This window comes from Aulostomus chinensis, chromosome 21 (assembly GCF_037954235.1).
Source record: "Aulostomus chinensis isolate RoL2024-O1b breed Wild chromosome 21, RoL_Achi_v1.0, whole genome shotgun sequence".
NCBI classification, from domain to species: domain Eukaryota; kingdom Metazoa; phylum Chordata; class Actinopteri; order Syngnathiformes; family Aulostomidae; genus Aulostomus; species Aulostomus chinensis.
This window is the reverse complement of record NC_141340.1, coordinates 891,461-914,019: the sequence shown is the minus strand read 5'-3', so window position 1 is coordinate 914,019 and position 22,559 is coordinate 891,461. Positions and strand designations below refer to the sequence as shown.

Here is a 22,559-nt window from a genome sequence, read left to right as displayed (position 1 = left end):
TCATTACTGTCAATTCAAAATCCTACGTCTCCATGGCAACAACCTGGTCTGGAGAAAAGTAGAACATGTCTCCAACAGTTCATCAGTCCTGTTGGGGGGACCGGAAAAATTAACAGCAGACGTCGGCAGCCACAACCAATAATGCCTGACGGAGACACGTGTGGTGCGTCCGTGTGGAGGTGCGTCCGTGTGGAGGTGCGTCACTGGGCCAGTCTTTGCTTCATTGATATCACCTGCCTGTCTTTCTGTTGACCCAAACTGTCTGCCAACTGAAGTCCAATAATTCCACCCACAAGTCTCGTCAGGTTGACAGTTGGATTTTCCTGGAAGAGTCAATCATCACCCTTGAACTGCGTCTCCATGGACTCAGTGTGTCAGACGGACCCTGCATTCTCCCTCTCAGTGACTGGTGGTTGGTCGTCACGACACCCTGCCTGTGGTGATAGGGTATACAATCACCAGGCTCCAAACACAACCGCTGACTGGACGAGTGACTTCTTAACACTTGTAGAATCTTTGCAGTTCACAGTTGCCAGGTAATTCCTCAGTGTCACATGTGGATACACCAACCATGAAGATTTTATTCTCAAAACAACAACAACAACAACAACAAAAGCGCTCCAGAGCCTGTAAATACTGCAATGGGACCCCCTCGACCCCAGGGGGTCTGGACTACAACCCTATTCATCTGTGTCACCAAAATTGTCACACACTTCATTGTTCATTTTTCCAACCAAGTTACAAACATGAGAACATTGAAATTACAAGCAGATTCCAATGTTCAGGGTGGAAGCAGCCCAGCTCCAGGACCTAATAGTGCTGTTTTTTTTCCATGTTTATAAAGGAAACTGAAGGAATCACAGCTGACTATGTTCTAATATTCTTCCATGAAATTAATGATTGATTGGTCAAATTTTATCATAAAAAATGACCATTCGTTGCCTGTTAAACCATTAAACCTTTATTCTAAAAAGTACTATCCTAAATTAAAAGTATTTTGCTAAACTTTTCGGCTGATTTGTGTGTGACCGGTTTGAAATAATGAACAAACCTAACAGCGAGGTCATGGTCAGGTGATCCCCTCACCTGGTTAGGTAACTGGACAGAGGGAAGGTCAAAGTGTGATCGCACTCAAGCACCTCCGTCATGCATGATATCAAGTTTCTCTGGCGTGACGTCGTCTGTTAGCGGCGTTAATAAGTTTTAACACTTTAACCAAGCCAACTTTCGAGCTGAAGGAGTGTTTGCTGCACCTCAGCTAACACGCGCTCCGACAGCAGGGTATTTTGGAGGGAAATACAGCAAAACGCTACCCTGAATGTGCGCCCATTTGTGTGCTGAAATAGAGCGGAATGAACTCAGGCTGTGTGACATTCACGAAGGCTTACCGACAATGTTTAACGCACATTTATTAGTGGATAAAATCTGGCTAACTTACCTTCATTCGTTGTCAGGCGTCGAGTTGCTGTCAAGATGGCGGAAACGCGCCTGTGCGGGTAAATCAAAATTTGTAAGTGTTTTTAATAAACCAACCATTTCTGTCGTACTCTTTAAAATTGGTTAACGATCTCCATTGATGTGAGTTTTACTGAATGTCCAGCGGACGAGGGGCTGCCACAGGAGCCTTTATTTCTGCACAGGCGCTCTGTGGACGCATCATGAAGGGTCCTCGGGCTGAGTGGTGAACAGCACCGTTGATAGTAACATGATGGCGACGTCCTCAAGAACGCAGGTGATTTCTCTGTACAGGATGCTACTGAAGGAGAGCCAGACCTTCCCCTCGTACAACTACCGGTAAGAGATGGACAGTTACCGGTAGAAAGGTCCCTGCTGCCCGGTTCATACCGCGAGACAGCGGCACCGGGTGTGCTAATATAACGTTAGCATCTGACGGATCAATGTTTACATCAGCGACTGTTACCCAACTCACCGGACACGTTGTTATCCAATTCCTAAAGGCTGTTATTCAACGACTGAAAATTAAACCCCGTGATTGTTCAACACGCAAAACTCAGTGTTTCGAGTTCAGGATGAGTTGTGGATAAATGATGACTATAATATTCATAAATGTCTTCATAACTTAATCATTTGATTATAACTGTTCGTTCATCAGTAACCGGGAAGTGGGAACACGCAGCACCGCGTGACGGAGAAGCCGCTTGACCTCGACAGGTTTAACTAAACCAGCTGACACGAACGAAAATGAAAGTAAAATAAAGTTAGAGATGTAGTTTCACTCTGACTGAGCCGCCACGCCGAGCTCGTCAGGTCAGTGACGGCCAACACGAGCCCTGCGTGTCCTCGTGTTTACCGTAGTCTGCCTCCATGGAGCTGGAAAACCCCAATTCATGTGAATTAATCAAGAGCCATTTTGATTCAAGTGTGTCACTGGCTGGCACCTGTGTTGGTGACATCTGCTCCGTAATGAGCTTTTTTGTTCATTCAGTTTTAATTTGATCATCATCATCATCCATTTAGTTTCTTCAGCAGACGGTGTTGCGGGGAGCGACCAGCAGCAAGACTGGATACACTTTAGGAGCAAGGCCTGAAAGTGGAAGCAGGGATTGGGTGCATGTGTGAGACTGAGCAGAGTCGTTTCCTGCAAGCAGACCTGCGAGGTGGGAGGACATTGACACGCTCAGACCAGGAACAGCTGGTGACTCTCTAAATGGTCCTAGCAGTAACTGCTTGAGGCTTCGCCCCCTTGAAATGTTACCAGACTTGGCGTTATGGGGGGGGGGGGGGGGGGGGGCAGGCCTGCCCATGCAGGAATTGGACCCTTCCAGGAGAAATCGGCATTATTTTGCAACATTACTGTGTGAAATATTGTGTTTTACAGAGGAATGAAGGTCTGAGGGACTGGCTCCGTCTCTGATGACGTACAAGTCGTCCCTGCTTCTGATCCTAGATCTGGTTTTGGCAGCTTTGAGTGATGTGAGATTTTTTAGACTTCAGCAGTTGGCATGATGCTTCTTGCCAGTGTCTGATGCCAGCTAGCTTGAACCTGTCGCACTACTCCTCTGAGCACATGGCACTCATGGTGAGGCACAGTAACCAGGAAAGATGGTGATGAAGGTCCCTCAGCAGGTGCAGCTGCTGGACCAGGGTCAGGCGTCGCCAGCCGTTTAGTTCCTGTGGCTACGTTCATGTTTGGGGTGTTAGCGTTGGTGTTCCCATCGTGCTCGCAAGTGTGGCAGCACAGACACTTGCAGCCATTGCATCTCTAAATGTAACCTTTAGTGACCTACTTAGCTCCGCCTCTCTAAATGTTACCATTTTATGTCAGCCTGTTCACACTGTAACTGTCGCTGGTGGTGAAGACAGGAAGGTGGTGGAGCCGCTTCCTGTGTGAGGAGGAGCTGCTGAGGTCTCCTGTTGGTCGAGAGGCAGGAATTATCCAGAAGTGAGCCTGCCGCCACCGCTCCCTGGTGGAGATCGGTGCGCTTGGCTCACCGCCGTACACCATAAAGACTGGAGCGTCTCTTGGTGACATCATACTGCTGTGATGTCACTCACCTGATCCTGAGGTGGTTCTACATTAATACTGTCGCTGATTGAACTAGGAGCTGATGTTCTGGTCCAGTGGCGTGTGTGTCACCTCAGCCTCCCACGGTCACCGGGGTCACCGGGGTCATTTACAGGCTCACTGCTCTGGCGGAACTTTCTTAGAACCCAACTGAAAGTATGAGTGACGGGTTTGGTTCTTCAAGCACCATTTAGGACATCTTCAGCTGGATCGGGTTCTGTGTTCTGCTGCCCCAGAACTCTGGCGTGGTTCCAGGATTCAGCTATTCTTTCCCTTCCATTTCAGTCTTCTTTTCCATCCTTCCACAAAGTCTGTCCCCTCCTTCACTTTCTTCCAAATAAATTTGTCCCTTTTCTCCTCCTTTCATTCGTCTCTCCTTCCTTAAGGTTTCCCTTCATCTCTTCATCTAAACCTGTTTTCTCACCATCCCTCCATCTTGTCCTAGTAGCTGCAGCATGTAAATCTGAGCCATCACATGTTTATTGGTTCTGTCTTAAATCCTAAATGAGGAGACACAAAGATGGAGTGAGAAGATGGATGAGTTCGCTGGGCGGTGCCGCTGCTTCCCAAGGTCGATGGCGCTGTTCTCCCGATATCAGAGAAGCTGGCAGCTGTGACGAGGAGCGAGAAAATTAAAGCGATGATCATCTTCACTTCAGCAGCTCATCGGCTGTTTAGTGTTTTGGGTCGTCGCCAGCGGCCTTGACGGTCATTAGCCAAACAAAAACAAGGCTGTTTATGTCTGACAGCCATGTTTGTAGTTCACACCAGGTAACTGTGGAAAAGAAAAAGCTTCATGAAAGAAGGAAATCTCCCAGGGTCGTGGCCTCAGTTCAGCCAGAGTTCAGGCTGCGTTCCGTTTCCTGTTTTTGTTTCCCGTGTGGTTGTGACAGCGTTCACTTCATTTCAACGACTTTCACTTCTGTAGTTTTTTACAGTGCATCTCAGTTGCTGACAGTTCGCCGTTAATTATTCCCCTTTCACACCCATTAACACCAAAGTCTGGCCTGAGCTGGTGTCTGCTGTCTGATTTTGGGAGTCACGTGGAGACGGTCTTTACAGTGTGAACATATGCAGCAGAGCTGTCCACTTGTGGTGGGATCTCGCCAGGACAGATCTGGACACCAGGATTCCAGCGTACCTGCTCCTCCGTCTCTTCTCAGACATTCTGCTGCTAGTTTATGAGGTCCAAAGCACACATGCCTCATCACACACTCTGATGGTGTTCGTCCACTCACACACTCGCTGTCAGTGAACAGGGGTTTATTGATCGACGTCACCCGGCTTCTCCCGTGGCTCCTCCTCTGTGTTTCCTGTCGAGAAGCTGCAGGAGATCAAATTAGTGCTGGTCAGAGGGGCATAGCGGCGAGTCCTGCCGACCTCCGGCTGTGACCACAGAACAAATCACCTGCTTCAGTTTCTTCCCGCTGCCTCAAAGCAGCCGGTCTGGGCTGACAGTGCTGATCAGACGTTGGCTGATGACACTGGGAATGGAGAATGAAACGACCTCCGGTGTAGTTATTTTAACCATTTGGCAGCTTGTGGATTTACTCGGTCGATCTGGAGGAAATCCGCCCGCCGTGGAGAGACTGTGAATGGAGCTTCTGTGTTGATGAAACATGAGTAATCATGTGGTTGCCATGATGTCATCACTGTTAGATAGTAGAGCGCTCCCTGCATTCTTTAGTTTACAACAGCCGATTTGTGAAGCTGCCCAGTCAGTCGTCAAGGTGATGTCAGCAACAGATAGAAGAAGTAACTTCCTGTTTAACAGAGCCGAGTTTGTGTTGAATCTTGTTTCTTTTGACATCACGAAGGCTGCGGAATAAAACCGAGACGATGTACTTTGATTTGTGTTTTTACAATACTATACTGATACTCCATCCACCAGTGTCAGTATTGTACCACAATATATTTGATAAAACTGTATGGTGGTACATCAGCCCTGATGTTGGCGTTTATGATGCACCAGCCGTCCTGTGCCTGTGTGGTGGAAGATGGTTAACGTCACAAATTCGATGGGCAGAAATACTTCTTCCACCTCACAGCTTTAGCTGAAGAATCTGTCTGCTCTGGTGTTCTGATGACTGGATTCAACAACCCTCCTGCTGAATCTTCTTTAAAAACAACCCTTTTCAGACAGGATTCAGGTTTTCACGATGGCTGTGAGACTGCAGGACTGTGACCCACCTGAGGCACCGTGATAAACTCCAGTTTCTCCATTGCAGTTCTTTGTTCTCGCTTGAGGGATTTTTTTTCAGTCTCATCTGCTCTGATTTGTTTCTTCAGTTGTAACTAATAAGTTTTCTGTGTGTGTGTGTGTGTGTGTGTGTGTTGTGTTGTAGGACCTACGCATTGCGACGGGTGCGTGATGCCTTCAGGGTCAACAAGACAATAGAGGACCCAAAAACTGTGGAGAGACTGGTGCTGGAGGGACGGCAGACCCTGGCACTGATACAGAGACAGGTAAAACACACACACGCCCTGCTGTTGTATTTTTAAATGTAAAGTGTGCTGTTCAAGCAGCAAACTCCTTCTTGAATCATTCAGGTTGTGTAACATTGTAAATGTATGGTTGAGAGAGAGAGCCAGAGAGGGTGAAGTCATCAGTGTCTCGCAATCCACAACCAGATAAAGGGTCATTAGAAAAGGGACACGCCCACCTCATCCCCAGAGCTTGCATTATTACGAGGGCTGTGTATGAAATAATCATTAAAAATGAGGAGACGTCGTAGTGTTGGGATCAGGCACAACTCCTGTCCCTACGATTGCTCAAAGATTGTGTGTTTTAACGGTGTGGGAGAGTGATAAAGTTCATCACTCATGATTGACTTTAAATAAAAGAGGAGAACTGCAACAACCTCCAAAATAGCTAAATAGTTACCAGGACATGTCACTTTCGTGCCAGGTAAGTCCCCATAAGAAGAGGAACACCTGTGTACACACACACACTCACACGTGCATGCGCTGCCTGGGGTTAACCTGGTTGACTAGGATGCAGATGAACACCTGTGTCGCGAGCGACCAGCTGTCCGACTCACGCAGCTCCTCATTACTGTGGAGGCTCCAGGCTAATCACCCCGCTGTCGCTCACTTTGTTCCCATAATGCATCAGCAGCCTCTCGGCCAATCCCGCAGGAAGAGTGTCAGCCTTTCATGGTTGTGTTAAGTAGAAGTGGCGTTCAGGGACGCCTGGCTGCCCAGATATTGTTGTTTGTCCGCCAAATAGGTCATGTGATTGCAGGCGTTGGTCACAGAGAACTCAAAGTTGTGGATGGAATGTGACAGAACGATAGTTCAATACGAATACGCTAGACTTTGGGATTGATCTGGATGATGATGTCACATACAAAGGAGAGACGTAGAGAAGCTGTGGCTGGGGCATGGACTCCTGTTTCATCCTCCATGAATATGCAGCCCAGCACAGCATTGGAAACTGGAACAAACAACCACAGTTTTTACTTTCACCTGTGTGTATATATTCCAGCCCCTGCTGCCGATGTTGCGCAGCATCAGGATATGGCGCTCCGGTGGTATGATGAGGTCTCGCTCGTGCTCAGCGGCGCCAGCAACTCAAGGTCCTGACGTTGTGGCTCTCACCTGCTTGTGTATCAAACCCCCAGCTCGACACCAAAAACCCCCAAACAAAACCAGCAGTCAGGAAGTGAATTGAACTGTGGCAAACTCTGAAGTTACCGGTTGGAAACCAGTATCTGTCAGTTTTATAAATGACCTTTAACCTCCTGGTGTCCGTCAGTCGCCAAGGTGACGACCGCCATCCATCCATCCATCTTCTTCCGCTTATCCTGTTAGGGGTCGCGGGGGGTGTGGGGGGGGTGGAGCCTGTTGACAATCTCCTCTGGGTCAGAATGGACCTCCTAACAAGATGAAGCTGTTGCATTTGGGGGAGTGGTTCTGCTGGTGTGAGGGTCTGTATTTGTATTAGTTGGGGATTCACCGTGATGGACGGCAGCTGCAGAGGCGTGTTTGTGGAGCAGAAACTAAAGCGGCGAGCTTTAATGAGAGAGAGAGACTAACGAAGAGAAAGTTAGAGGGTGAATGAAAAAGAGGTGAAGACAGAGCGAAGAGGAGGAGGACACAAACGACTGCAGATGAATTTTGTATGATGTGTCCCACTTCCATTCATTTGCCGCCGCACACCGTGATGAAGCGAACATTAACAAGTCCTACAGTGTGTTTCTGTGTGTGTGTGTGTGTGTGTGTGTGTGTCCTCCGCCTCCGAAGAGCCATTTCTCACCGATTAGTGCTACTTAATGTCACTGCAATGTCACACAGCCTTCAGCCATTTGGGTTGAATTGAGATTAAATGCCACATCGGGCGCTGAGTTATATCTACCAGGTCGGCGGGAAACTGGCCTCTGTTACGGCTCCCGGCGCTCGGACAGAATCTCAATCACTGCTCGCTCCGAGTTCAATAAAAACTCAGAGGATTTGTCGGATGTCGAGATGGAAATGATGGCGCATTTTACTCGGCGGGTCAGCACGTCAGGAAGGTTTGCGTTCCAGTCATGGCTGTTGTGAATGTGAATGTGTGCGACCTGCTGGACTCATACTAATGTAGTCAGACGCCAAACGCCGGCGCTCTGGAGGAAAATCCCTCCAGTAACACGTAACCTTGTTTACTGTGGTCTGATCTGTCACCTGCTAAAATCAAGGATTCAATAAAGGTGCAAGTTTTTTTTGTCTGTTTTTTTCAAAGTATCCACAACCAACAGTTTTTTCTGTTCATAATTGTTTGTGTTTTTAGTTGCGTCACAATAATTTCTGTTCAGCTCCTTCATACATTAAAGCTCTAAAGGACCTTTTTCCCATATTAATGAACACCATTAGTCTCATCCGTCGCCAGACCAGCGCTCACAGAAGTCAGGCTCTGTTGACCCTCGGTCTCCACTGAGCATGCTCTGTGGACAGAACGGGCTACTTCCTTTAGCGCTCTGCTAACTCAAATCAGTAATGTATTTGTTCAGTTGTCCTGGACTTTAAATATTATTAGAATTCAGATAAACCAGTCTTTTCATGGTGGTTGTGTGACGCTCTACTTTGTGTATCCTCCATTTTTAGAGTGACAGCGGTATCGTCCGAGTAGGCGAGAGTGTAGCGGTCTAAGGTTGACGAGTGAGGAGGAAGTTTATTGGCTGCAGAGCCACAGAAAAAAAAAATCACACAAGCAAATGAACAGGAAACATTTTATATGTTGTTTTTGCATTTCCATGGTTCTAGAATCATCCACACATTTTGAAATGTATGGTTCTCAGATGGGGGTATATAACTGGTGGATCTGATGTAGAACTGAACCTCCACCATCCACCAGTCTGGTGTTTACTGGTGGATCTGATGTAGAACTGAACCTCCACCATCCACCGGTCTGGTGTTTACTGGTGGATCTGATGTAGAACTGAACCTCCACCATCCACCAGTCTGGTGTTTACTGGTGGATCTGATGTAGAACTGAACCTCCACCATCCACCGGTCTGGTGTTTACTGGTGGATCTGATGTAGAACTGAACCTCTACCATCCACCAGTCTGGTGTTTACTGGTGGATCTGATGTAGAACTGAACCTCCACCATCCACCAGTCTGGTGTTTACTGGTGGATCTGATGTAGAACTGAACCTCCGCCATCCACCAGTCAGGTGTTACTGGTGGATCTGATGTAGAACTGAACCTCCGCCATCCACCAGTCAGGTGTTACTGGTGGATCTGATGTAGAACTGAACCTCCACCATCCACCAGTCTGGTGTCTACTGGTGGATCTGATGTAGAACTGAACCTCCACCATCCACCAGTCTGGTGGATCTGATGTAGAACTGAACCTCCACCATCCACCAGTCTGGTGTTACTGGTGGATCTGATGTAGAACTGAACCTCCACCATCCACCAGTCTGGTGTCTACTGGTGCATCTGATGTAGAACTGAACCTGCAAGTACCCTCCGCTGGTGGGAACCACACACCTGATTTCAGGTCTCTGACCTGGAGATGAGGGAACCAGTTGTTCTACGAGAAGAATTAACCTATTCGCTCTACAATTGGTTCCTGTTCCGCCTCTTTATGGGAAGAGGAGTGTTACCGAGGCAACGAAGCCCATCAGTGGCATGTTGCCTCCTGGCAGCTGAAAGTGATGACAAAGATCCTTCTGACAGTGAAGTTCCAGTTGTTTTTGTCTGAGTGGATGGTGGTGGAATATATCTGATCACCGTCTATAAATACTTCTGCTCTGCTCAGTTTGGGGAAGCCAGAGATTTAGGGAAGCCTGAGCCAGCAAGGAGCTGGAAAGTAGGACAACACCCTGCGTGAAAGCCTGCATCACCTCCTCCTCTTCCTCACCTTCATGCCCCCCCAGTCCTCCCTGCATCCTTCTGAAGTCCTTCTCCTTTATTGCTGCTTTTACACCTGACTGCCCCGCTGCACTGCTAGCTTCATCCAGCCACCCACACACATACACATGCACACACACACATGGCAAACATGACTCCATCCTGCAGAACAAACCAGTACCAAGAGGAAGGAGCCGCTCTGCTTTACTCCTCCTCCTCCTCTTCCTGATGAAGCAGGAGGGGGGGCAGCAGCACCTCTGATTCTGGGCGAGGACGCGTCATCAGCGAACATATGTGGGTGGCTGCTTATTAAAGGTAAAACCGTTGACACAAACGAAAACCAGACCACACAAATGTTGAAAAGCTGCACGTCGGTGTTTTTCCCAGGCGTTTCAGACTGGATGTGCTAAGTGGAACCAGACTGATTACTTGGCTGGTTGATTTAGAAAAATAAAGTTGTTATTGTTGAACAATATCTGACTTTGTCAAGAATATTGGAGAATTGTCAGCAAAAGTTTTTACTCCCTAATATCAGTCGCCCGCCTCAGGTGGGGCCTCGGTCTAAGAACTGTGGAGCAGCAGTCAGTACTCCCGTCCACCGGGGGCGTCACCTGCCAACTTTGACCAGAATGACTTTCTTGCTGATTGGTACAACTAGGGTTGTGACATCGTCACAGCTAGTGTGTCTGGTTCATGACATGATCATCATGGATTTGATTGTAATAAACAGATCAACTTTGTTTAGACAGAAGATGAATTCGTGCTCTTCTGTTCTGTTGCCATGACAACCAGCTAACAACTTTTAAATGCTTGTTTTCTGAATGGAGTTCTGATTACGGCATTGAAAGTTAATACTGACATTGTGTCATGAGAAGTTCTCATCATCTGGGTTCTTTGTATGTGTTCTCCCTGTCTTGAGGGATCTTTTAAAGCACCTACTCCTCCTCTTCTTCTGGGTTGACCCGTTCTTAGCAGAGGAGGAGCCTGGAAGGAAGGAAGTGTTGGGTGTTTGGTGAACAAATGAGCGAACGCAGCTCCAGCACAGATATCAGGGCTGTTACACAACGACACAGCCTGAGTCACAGCAGCTTCCAGCTCGTTGTGGGTAGCTGTTGTTGGTTCTGTTCCCCAGCTTATTAGGTTTAAATTGTGAAATATCTTTGTAAGGCATCGTGTTCCGGGGAAGTTGGTGGACAGTGGTGTTAATTCTGACCGTCTCTGTCAGTGCTCCTAACAGCTGGTGCCTCTACGAAGACGAGTGGAGGTTCAGTTTTAGAGCTTCAGCTGTGGGTGAGTCGGTTGGGCTGCAGGGTTTCTGTGCTCAGCAGGTAGAGGGAGGATGAGTCTGGGGACCCGGTGGACGCAGGGATCAGACTCAGTCTGAGGCGCCACATAATTCATCTCACCGAAACCAAAGGCTCAAGACACCAGGACAACTGTGATCAAGACGTATAGAACTGTTTCTGCACAAAGGTGTTCTCTGATGTTTATTTCTGGTCTTCAGCAAGCGATGAACAAAAACAAAAGCTGAATCTGAAATATCTGCTGAACAGTGCAAAGCTTTGACATCAGAAGCCTTTCATCCTCTGATAGGACGATGAAATGATTAAAGATTTGAAGATGTGACTGTCAGATGAATCGGATGAAATATCTGAGGTGGAACAGGCAAACGCGTTCTTTAATAGGAACATCAGAAGCTATAATAATTTCATTTTGGCTTCTTGTGTTTATTTTTAGAGAGAGGCTCAGGTTTCGTCCAGATGATATCTCTTCATCGTCTCACTGGTAGACATGTGGAATTCATGGAGATGTTCTTCCCTGCATGACTCAGGAGAACACCAACTCCAGGTCAGGGACCTGAAATCAGGTGTGTGGTTCCAAGCAGTTGAAAATATTAGCAGGTTCAGTTCTACATCAGATCCACCAGTAAACACCAGACCGGTGGATGGTAGAGGTTCAGTTATACATCAGGTCCACCAGTAAACACCAGACTGGTGGATGGTGGAGGTTCAGGTCTACATCAGATCCACCTGTAAACACCAGACCGGTGGATGGTAGAGGTTCAGTTCTACATCAGATCCACCAGTAAACACCAGACCGGTGGATGGTGGAGGTTCAGGTCTACATCAGATCCACCAGTAAACACCCGACCGGTGGATGGTGGAGGTTCAGTTCTACATCAGATCCACCAGTAAACACCCGACCGGTGGATGGTGGAGGTTCAGTTCTACATCAGATCCACCAGTAAACACCCGACCGGTGGATGGTGGAGGTTCAGGTCTACATCAGATCCACCAGTAAACACCAGACCGGTGGATGGTGGAGGTTCAGGTCTACATCAGATCCACCAGTAAACACCAGACCGGTGGATGGTGGAGGTTCAGGTCTACATCAGATCCACCAGTAAACACCAGACCGGTGGATGGTGGAGGTTCAGGTCTACATCAGATCCACCAGTAAACACCAGACCGGTGGATGGTGGAGGTTCAGTTCTACATCAGATCCACCAGTAAACACCAGACCGGTGGATGTTGGAGGTTCAGTTCTACATCAGATCCACCAGTAAACACCAGACCGGTGGATGTTGGAGGTTCAGTTCTACATCAGATCCACCAGTAAACACCAGACCGGTGGATGTTGGAGGTTCAGTTCTACATCAGATCCACCAGTAAACACCAGACCGGTGGATGGTGGAGGTTCCGTTTTAGCATGAGTCTTAAATTCTCCACAAAGCTGTTTTTTTGTTTTTGTTTTGTTTTTTAAGAAAAAAGAACAATTGAATTTTATTGACTGTGATTTTTGGGTCCATCAATGGAATGACATGGATGTGGTGGTGCTCGAGGCGACGTTCTCTTCTTCTGTGGTGTAATTGTCTGTTTGTTCTCGGTCTATTCTTAGACATCTGGCTTTGATGCAATGATGATACTCTCTCCTCCTGCATGATGAAATTCATTGACTGGAGAGGCAACGTGATGTAAGGACATGATAGACTGGGGGGGGTGGAGGAGGATGACCCAGTTCAGTGCAATTGTGGTCTGTTGACCTGGTCGGAGGTTTCCTGGGCACTCACTCAGGTGCATCACTAGCACGGCAGGACACCAACTTGAGACGTTCCGTGGAATCTGAAAATAAAGCACCATAAGATGGTGGATTGTGATCAGAATCAATATTCATATTTTACATCGTGTTGTGTTTTTTTTTTATTGAAGTTCATTTAATTATTCAATACAAATGAACAATCAGGACTCAAAGTGTGAGATGCACAGTCGTAGACAGATTAGTTTGTTCCATTTCCATACTTTCTTAAATCAACTGTACTCTTGTTTTTCCAGTAAGTACAATTGTGTTTGTGTACTGATAATATCAGCGACATCATTTGTAGGAATCCTTGAACAGATCCTGGATCAGGCCAACAGACATCAATCATTTAACAAAGCTCGTTTCAGGTTTTTAGTCCTTTTGTATCTTTACTAGTTCAGGTGATGTCATCAAGCATCAAATGTGTTAAAGGAGTTTATTCGCCGACTTTTCATGCTGTTATTGTGTCAGCTCACTGGAACAGAACCAGTCCAGCTGGGTCCTGTCAGTGGTCCCTGGGTTGAGGTGCTTGAATAACATCACACTCCATCCCCTGGTGCTTCCCACGGTTGTTTAAGGGTCTAGGGGTGTTTTCTCTGGAGCGTCTCAGTGCAGAAGTCGAGCTGGAACACAACCACCCGTGGATCAATGTCAGCCTCCTCCATTAGTCTGAAGTGGCTTCATAACCTGGAGCTGAAGGACTCTCGTCTCCCTGAGTCCCGCTTGTTCACCAGCTTCCCTCTTTTCTGTTTCCTGCCTTTCAGCTCTCTAGCCCATCACCAACAAATCCATAGATTCACGTTTCTCCAGATCGCAGTGTCCCATTTTCCTCAGCTGAGCTGTATTGATGTGTGAATGTTTCCCCTCCGTCCTCGCAGAGCTGCGATAGCGAGGCAATTCATGACAAAGTGGGAACCAGCAGCTGAAAGCACTCGGCCAACATTTGACCGCGTGTTTGTGAAGCTCGTTACATGTTAAAGTCAACCATCAACCAGACGTGACCATGTTGTTGTTGAGTTATGATGAATATACTTGACCTTTCTTCCTCAGATGAAATGTCTGTAATCTAAATTGAAGTTGTTAAATTGAAATTGAACATATTAGCAAGTCTCAGCTTCCTGGTTGTTTGCTTTTCTTTTTCCTGTTCCCACCAGTCTGACACGGTTCACCAGCTCACCATGGACCCAGCAGTACCTGGGTCAGTAAAAAAAACCTGATATTTGTTGATCCCAAAACGTGCTAACTAATTGCTTCATGTGTTCTCACTTGTGCCAAAACTAAGATTGAGATTAAGAACAGTCCTTGACAGTAATTGTAAACATGGCTGTTTCTGTAGCATAACATTTTATTGATTGATTTTATCTTGAGAAATTAGTAAATGAGGTAACTAAGTTAGTCTTCTTGAGATAATTGATCTTATTTTGAGAATGCAATAATTACCTTATTTTCAAATAACATACAAGCTCACCTTCTGTATTGAACCCACAATATCTGTCCGATGAAACGTCTTCGGTGAGATCAGAACTAGCTTGCAAGCGTAAAAACTATGCTAATGGTAGTAGTGGCAGGTTGTGCGTAAACCCGTCAGCCACGCCCGACGTGTCCTCGGGATTTCTGGTGGAATTAATGGCAAGGGAACGTGAAGAGAGAATTGAAGGAGAAATGACAGAAATGAGAAGGAGAGCTGAGCGCGAGGAGACAGAACCACGGAGGCGTAACAGCACTTGTGATTTATAAAGAGCTCATCCTCGTCTTTCTCCTCTTCCTCGCTTCATCTTCTCCTGCTCCCCTCCCAGTGGGGTGGGTTGAAACAGGAGATCACAGCCCAGTCTGGCTGCTGGGGGGGTCCACTCTCCCAAACTGTCAGGCGTTTCTGATCCATGAGCTCCTTCATCTCATCTCACTCACTAATTAGTGTTTGAGCGGGAAAATTAAGGTTAAGAAATGGCAGTGTCTCAAAGAAACTCACCGTTACAGGGAAGTCTTGAGGAGGAGGAATGACTCACACCATTTCCTGTCTGTTTCCTAATGGGCACCGCCTTGACTTAATAGCCTAATCCCGTTTGATTACTCTCTGCTCACTCCCTGATTGGTTGCTGTCAGGGTTTGAGCCTTGCCAGCTAATTGGTTGCCTGCATGTCAAGTGGGAGGAGCTTTTTGTGTCACTGTGGTGAATTAACAAGAACAGAGGCTGGCAAATGAGCTTGTTAAGGCTGTGGGTGGGGTGAGTGAAGGGGACCTCCAAGGTCACACAGTAACAAGGAGGGGAGTGTGTAACGCAAGACGTCCTGTTGGTCCTTGCCTGGCACGCTTTGTGTCTTCAGAGGTCATAAGATGGACTGACGTTCACCTCCTGGAGACTTGCCTGACCTTCCCGTAACCTGAAGACGAGTGTACATCTGTCAATTAGTCATTTACCTGATGGGGACTCGACTTCTCTTCTTATAATGAAGAATTGTTAATCCATGTTCATGTTGACTACATTAGCTAACCTGCTAACAGTGGCTGTGACCTCATTAGCTGAGCTAAGGAAGCTAATGTGTGTGTTAGCTATGTGTTCCTAAAGGGACACTATGCATTTTATTGTGACTTAGCGAGTCCCCGCAATGCACTCTGTAGCTAATGTCCCCACATTGCTATTCAAGTAAGTTAAGTATCTCACACACACACACACACACTAATTCTGGTTGCAATGAGAACCTCCCTCTGCTACCCGTGTGTGTGTGTGTGTGTGTGTGTGTGAGAAAGAGAGAGGGAGAGTCAGTGTGGGACCTGGGATGCCATCTCATCTCAGTCCAGTTGTTCGGAGGACCTACACTGACTACACCCGACTGCAACCAGAACCAGCGCCGATGAATCAGAGCAGCTCCACATCAACCAGACCATGGAGCAGTTTTAGTTTTCAAGTGTCTGGAAGCACCTTGGACTGTCAATGCCTGAACTGAAAGATCATGGAAGAGATGAGGAGGTGGATCAATCATTTGTGTGGTCTTATCACTTTTATAGACAAGTACATTGCCATGGCAACTGTGACTCTAGACGGTAATGCCAATAAAGCTTCTTTATATTGAGCTGAACTGATGAGGGAGACTCACCTGGAGGAAGGGGGGGGGATACATGATGTAGGAATAGTTTTCTCATAGTTGAGAAAACTTTTGTAGAGAAATAGACACACAGGAAGTTGGAACTGTTGCATGTAGGTGTTCATGTAGCAGTGGTGCTGCTTGTGGGTCTGCAGGATCCACCGGAACCTCCAGGGCTTCCTCAGAGAAATAGTTCAGTGTTCTGTTGGTGAAATGCTCCTCTGACTCTGTAATTCACAATGCAACAAAAGTGAGAAAATCACAAGTTTTGATTTCAAATTATTTTTCTTGCTTATTTCGGTTTAGTCTTTAGTTTTTGCTTTTTAATAACTTTTACTAAGCAAATTTAGGAGGAACTTGTTGGGAGGCTTGTATTTCACTTTGTTCCCATTTTTGAAGGAGACAGTTTTTTGGTCTGTCTAAAAGGGTTAGTTGTAAAGTCACATTTTGAAAGGTTTTGTTCTTGAACACGAGAGACCTGAGAGAGACGATCAGGGCAGGTCAGTGTCAAGCTCCATTTTAAGTATTGATATTGTGGCCGCCGTCCTGAGCCGGTTTGGACTGAAGTCATTCAACAGAGCTTTGATTTGTTCAGGGCTTCGATTTTGGCCAACCACCTGGCGCTCCCTCGGCTGCTTTCACCTCAGTGGCTGATGAGTTCCTGTAGACCTGAAGACGAAGAGACAGGCGGCCCCTGGAGCCTCGCGTCCTGCCGCTGCCGACCGTGGACGGACGCGTCTTCCTCCCAGCTCATTATCTACCTGCGCATCTCCATCCTGCTCGCTCTGTTCCACACTCACAGGTGTCCTTGAATTCCCAGTTTGACAGCATCCTAGCGTCCCTTTCCTTGCCATCCCAGTTCTGAAAGTCAGAAACATAATGTTTGTGGGTACCGCTGCGGGGACAAGAATAGGCTCCGCCCGTCGCACAGCTGTCACTCAGAAAACAGCATGTAACCACATGGCCTTCAGGACCATCAGGAAACGCAGAACCGGGACTGAATGTTCTGAAGCAGTGAGACTTCCCCGTGCTAACGGAGGCTACACCTGTGGTCAGAAGTTAGCACCTGAACCACACCCACATCTCAAAGGACGCTGGGAGAGTTTCTTCTTTTTTGTGGTGTTGGCTGCTCCTTTCAGAGGGGGATGTGAACACGGACCGTTTCTGATGAGCACAAGAGCGTTAGATTTATTTTGGTCTTGCCACTGTTGCGGCTCAGTTAGAACCAGATCAGACTAGAATGCAGACGACGGGCTCTGGAGTCCAGGTCCGTGTCATCTTGTAACACGCGGTATGCGACAGTGTCTGTCTTCCCTGATTCTGTCCCTGGCAGGCGTGTCCTGCTGTCCTGGCAGTTCTGATATTTGATTTTCACGCTACGCTCACTCATCTGGGGCTGCACCATTTGGATCACGCTCTCCTGATGCCACTCGTTCCTCGTCGCCGTAAATCCCCGCACAGAAACCTCTGAACTCTATTTCCTGTTCCCACCTGCACGTTCCCTCTGTAGGTGATGATCATGTGATGTTCAGGTGTGTCATCATGGATGGGTCTGTGTTATGAGCAGCACCGCTGGGTTCATCTCACACCTGAGCCTGCTGGGAGTACCGCTGAAGGTCACCCCGTCACGATTCGGCGGGGAGCCACGAGGCTCCCAGCTGCTGGGACTTGTTGTGGGGAAGCGGCGATGGCGAAGGTGTGATATGAAGAACAGTGGTGAAAATGAAACCATCAGCGATGAGAGGCAGCAGGTGAAGGAAGACCTGTTCAAAACCATATGAGGCTGTAATCTCCCAGCATGCTTTGCCCTGCTGAAGCCATTAGATTCAGCTTGTAACGACCTGATCATCAGAACAAGTACAAGTGCAGGGAAGCTGCTTTCCTCTTCAACGGATGCTGGAAGGTACCAGAGACTGCTGGGGAGAACCGACTACACAGGCCAGCCCTTTGTTAGGCGCCACAGCCGCAACAATTTACATGAGCCAAGCCCTCTCGCACCTGATTGGTTCGGAGAGCCGTCCGCTGCACCACCACCCCCACGCCACGCTCCAGCCAATCAGGACGTCACACAGTGGGTAGCGCTGACGGCAGCATCTCTGAAGAGGTGGATAGAGAGTTGCTGGTCATGTGTGAGCAGATGGTGCCCCCTGGTGGTGCTGCTGACATGTCACCACACACACACACACACACACACACACCGTCTCTTTGGTTTGACCCTCCTGTGTTTACCTTTTCTTGCATCCTTTCCTGAGTGGGTGTTTTAGACTTACCCACCTTAACATCCTAGTGAGGACTCCCTGAGGCTATTGGAGGCCTGTCACTCAGGGGGAGGGTTCAGTTCAGAAGAGACCTGCGTTATGCCAGTGAAGGACCTAACAAAGGTGTGTGTGTGTGTGTGTGTGTCATATTTGGTGGCGTTCTGTAGACGAGCCAGTCATGTCTCGGTAGGAATAAAAGAAAATCGATGGTGAACTGAGACTCAAACACACACAGTTTGTACAGTCCAGCAGCATCACACGCTGGTGTTTGACCACAGCTAGCCAATATTGACACAACACAGTGGGACACACACACACACACACACACACACACAGAGCTCCAGCGCCCCCCTCAGGTCGCAGCATCAGTGTGTCCAACACTTGGATTCATCAGTTAATAAGTGCTATGTCAGGTCATCGGCCTCAGCTGTACTTCTGTGCCTTTTAGCAAATGGTAGCATTGTAGCATGCTAAGTTAACATCCACTACATCTAAAATGCAGTTCCTACAGCTGCTGAGGTCTCACATGGAAGTTTCAAGGTTTGAAACGTGCTTGAATCATCTTGATACTGTGATGTCATTTCCTTCATGGTGATGCGTCCTAAATTTGTCTTTCCCTGGAACACGGCGGTCTGTTGGCCTCACGATAGCGTAGCAGTGGTTCTCGCTGTCAGTCATGGTTGTGATCACCTGGAGCAGCCGGGCCGTCGCAGCAGACATGATCAGCTCCTCTGTTCACAACAGGTCATGTGACAGCGAGGACCATAAAAGTGCCAGAATCTCTAGAGAACCGGCTCTGTTTGTGCTGCAGGGCCAACAGAACAACCAGAACCAGTGTGGTTGATGAAGAACTCGCTACACGCCTGACAGAACCATCATGCTGGTCTCTGGTGCTCTAGCAAGAGAGTTCATGTGTCTGCGGTTCTCATCACCCTGCGTCGCACTGAAGCGTTTCTGTGGAGATGCGCCAGTGTTTCTGAACGTTCTCATTCATCTGCTCGGAGCCCCAGAACCTCGATCAGAAACTGGACGCAGCAGAACGCAGACCAGCCTCCATTTTCATTTTCGTGACCTCAAACACGTTACTAAGCTCATTCTTTCTTTTCTGGTCAGCAGGTGGAAATCTAACAGTGCTTGAATGTACAAAGAAACCTAATTGATGTGACATCACTTCCTGTGAGGCTGGTCTCCAGACGGGGAGGTTCCTACTGTAGTCTGGGTTCCTACCGTGATGATGTGATGATGAGCTCTTCATCTGGTGGTGTTCAGGTCTCCATCGGGAGGATGTACGAAGCCCAGAAGACGGTGGTGGAGGAGTAGCCCCCTGCAGGACGGAGGAGGAAGGACGGCCCCCACAAATGCCAGGATGTGACATCACTGAGTGGGGCAAATCACCAACCAACCTGCTTCCTGTTGAGCTTGACTGGACTGCCACTGGAGGAGTGAAATGCATCATGGGAGATGTAGGACTTGATGTTTAAGCGGCAGTTCAGCCTGCAAGGTGTTGGAGAACGATGCACCAATCAGGTGGCGGCGGCGGTGGCGGCGGCGGCGGTGGCTCTTCTTTATTGTTTCATTTTTCCTTTGAGCACTCAAACACGTTAAATTCTTCAAACAACAAACAATTGGAATCCTTTTACTTGTAACGCTTAATTTGAGGAGATTTTACTGCTAAAAGAGACGAATCATCAGCTCAAGGCTTTGTACCCTCTGGTGTCCAGTTCACCTGTAGGGGGTGTGATGTCATCGCGCTCGCAGGTCATGAGGTGCAGAGAGTCTGTCAGCATCCTCGATCTCCAGACAACTAAGACGCTCCACCGTGACGAAGTTCCACCAAGACGTTAACAAAATAGTTAGTCTGCTGAATCTGTGGCGCCGTGGTGAAGTTGCCAGGCGCAGGTTTCCTCCTCCTTTCCTCCTCTCGCCGCCATTTTAACATTTATTGTTCATCTTTAATGGAAGAAATCTTGAGTCCAACTTTGAGGACATAAAGTTGGAAGTAAAACTGATGGTGACATTTCTGTCTATGACAAACCACAAAGTTTATTTTACGCGTGAAAACACACTGAAGATCTCAGCTGAACGGCGAGCCGCCGCTGACTGATTGGTGCATCGGCGGTTTCCTTTTTTTTTGTTTTTCAAAAAATACATATTCTAACGCACAATAAATTGGTTGTACTTGAGATTATTGGACGAGTTCTATGATCACGGAGGAACCGAGAGACGCAGCAGAAGCAGCTGAGCACCGAAGGACAGCCGGGGACGATTCACAAACCGCAGCTCAGACGAGGAGTTGAGAAAACGGAAGTCCTGCAGGACGAACCGGAGGAAGAGAGGGTGTCTGGAAAGTAAAGGGTTTTTTCAGCAGACGATATTTTTGAGAAAAAGTAAATTTTGTCTAAAGTAATATTTGATTATTTCGAAAAAAAATCACGATTTTTCTCAGTAAAGACTGAGGCTTGGCACCGGGCCAGAATCCTAGTCAAGGGGGGCGGAACGCCTCCAGGAAGTGAGACCTTCCAATATTCCAGACCGTCAGAATGGACCCAAAGAAAGCATTTCAGCAAAAAAAATGTAATTATTATCGAATGTTTAGACTTTTTTTTTTAGGAAAAAGCTGAGCCTTTTACAGTCTTTCCTAGAAAAACGCTACAATATTCAAGATATTTCAGTTTGTATTTGAAACAAACATAAACCGAATATTTTAGTACAGAGAACATAAAAAATGGAAGCTTCAGTCGCAAAAAAGTGTCAGAATGAAGCCAAAGGTCCGGCTCATCAGGGGGTTTTTCTGGAATGTTGAACTTTATTCTCCAAGTATTGGGATGATTCTGAAATATTCCAACTTCATGTTCATAGTATCACTTTTTCTTTTTTTTTTTTTAAATTTGCCTGCTCAATTATCTCATTTTTTTTACCCGCTGCCCGTCAGCGGAGACGCGGCCCTCTCTGATGATGTCACTCTCCCCTTGAGTCTCAGAAGCATCCACGTGACCTGCTCATACAGAATTAGACGCCATGAGAGGGCTTCAGGTCCTGATGGTACTGGCATGGTTCTGCTGCTCATCAAAGAGAACATCTCACTGTAACCATGAAGACTGTGAAGAACCTTCAGGTTTGTGCTGGAACGTTCCACCGCCCTCCCAGCTCGCGTGTCATTGATGACGTTTCACTTCACATTAAATTTCACCTGCCTGACGTCCGTCTGCTGCTCGGCTGTTGATCGATCAGTGCCGTCTTTGGGTGGTTCTTCACACCTGGGTTCTAACTGTGGGTCAAGCTGAGGCTTGGGGGCTCCAGACAGGACCCTTGTCCAGCTGAACTGGGTGGTGTTTGTTACTCAGGTGACGGGGCCAGGCAGCAGGTGTGCGTCTGAGATCTACCTGAGGAACACCGAGGTAACTCTCCAGGTGAAGGTCATAGTTGAAGACCGTTTATTAACCAGAAATTCTTGAGGGAAGCGCTGAAATACTTCAAAGGGAACAAGTCGGCGTTTCATTAAAATCGCCATCGTATTTGACAGGTAACATTTTAGTGTCTCAGACGAAGCTGACAGCTCGACACATCTACAGAACCTCTGGTGAAAAATTAAAATCCTTATGAAAAAATATGAAGACGACTACAGTTCCTCTTCAAATGTAAATTTTCTGAAAAAAAATTGAATATTTCCAAAAAATGAAAAAGTAATTAATAGAACAGTTGTCAATATCTGACAAATATTTCTAACATTTTTCTGCAAAAAAAGTTGGGTTTTTCTGACAGAGAAAGTTGCCTCATGACAGTAAGGTGGTGGTTCTGGTGGAGACGAGAAGCTCCAGGCTGTTTTGGTCGCTAGCAGACACGCCGGTAAAGAAAGCCCGTTTGTGAGTGACAGCGGCTTTAGTTTCAGGAAATGTGCTGCTGCTCCCATGGAAACGACAACTTCCTGTGTGTTTGTGGGTCAATCACACGGCGGCGGCGTGATGGGACGATGAGGAGGAGGCTGAAGGTGAAGCAGGTGACTGACCCACGAGGTACGAGCGCTGCTAATAATAGCACATCTGTCAGGTGAAGGACGGGAACGCTGCCCCACTTACACACACACACACACACACACACACACACATCATGTTTCTCAATCACTGGTCACGGTTTCATCACACTGACACACACACACACACACACAGATGGTCACACTGTTTCTCCACGATTCTACATCTGTGGAACATGTCCAATGTTCCCCAGTAACAGTCCCAGAGGATCCTGAATGTTCCCTGAACATCCACTGAATCACGCCCG

General features: G+C 47.4%; 2 protein-coding genes across 7 annotated transcripts in view; one reads left to right on the top strand and one right to left on the bottom strand.

Moving 5' to 3' along the window:
* fars2 (phenylalanyl-tRNA synthetase 2, mitochondrial) overlaps positions 1-1,639 on the bottom strand; it is an 88,646-nt gene extending 87,007 nt beyond the window's left edge. For 2 of the 6 annotated variants that reach the window (XM_086192218.1, XM_086192219.1), the window contains exon 1: positions 1,439-1,628. In XM_086192218.1, the coding sequence (XP_086048344.1) occupies positions 1,439-1,444 (6 nt within the window). In that variant the 5' untranslated portion in view covers positions 1,445-1,628. Of the gene's footprint in view, positions 1-1,438 lie in introns of all 6 variants that reach the window. The other 4 variants (XM_086192214.1, XM_086192216.1, XM_086192220.1 and 1 more) reach the window with 4 other exon arrangements.
* On the top strand, positions 1,639-21,403 carry lyrm4b (LYR motif containing 4). Its single transcript, XM_086192222.1, has 3 exons — positions 1,639-1,794; positions 5,872-5,992; positions 19,551-21,403. Exons 1-3 carry the CDS (start codon positions 1,706-1,708, stop codon positions 19,599-19,601), a joined length of 261 nt encoding a protein of 86 aa, XP_086048348.1. The 5' UTR covers positions 1,639-1,705; the 3' UTR covers positions 19,602-21,403.
* The last annotated feature ends 1,156 nt before the right edge of the window (positions 21,404-22,559 follow it).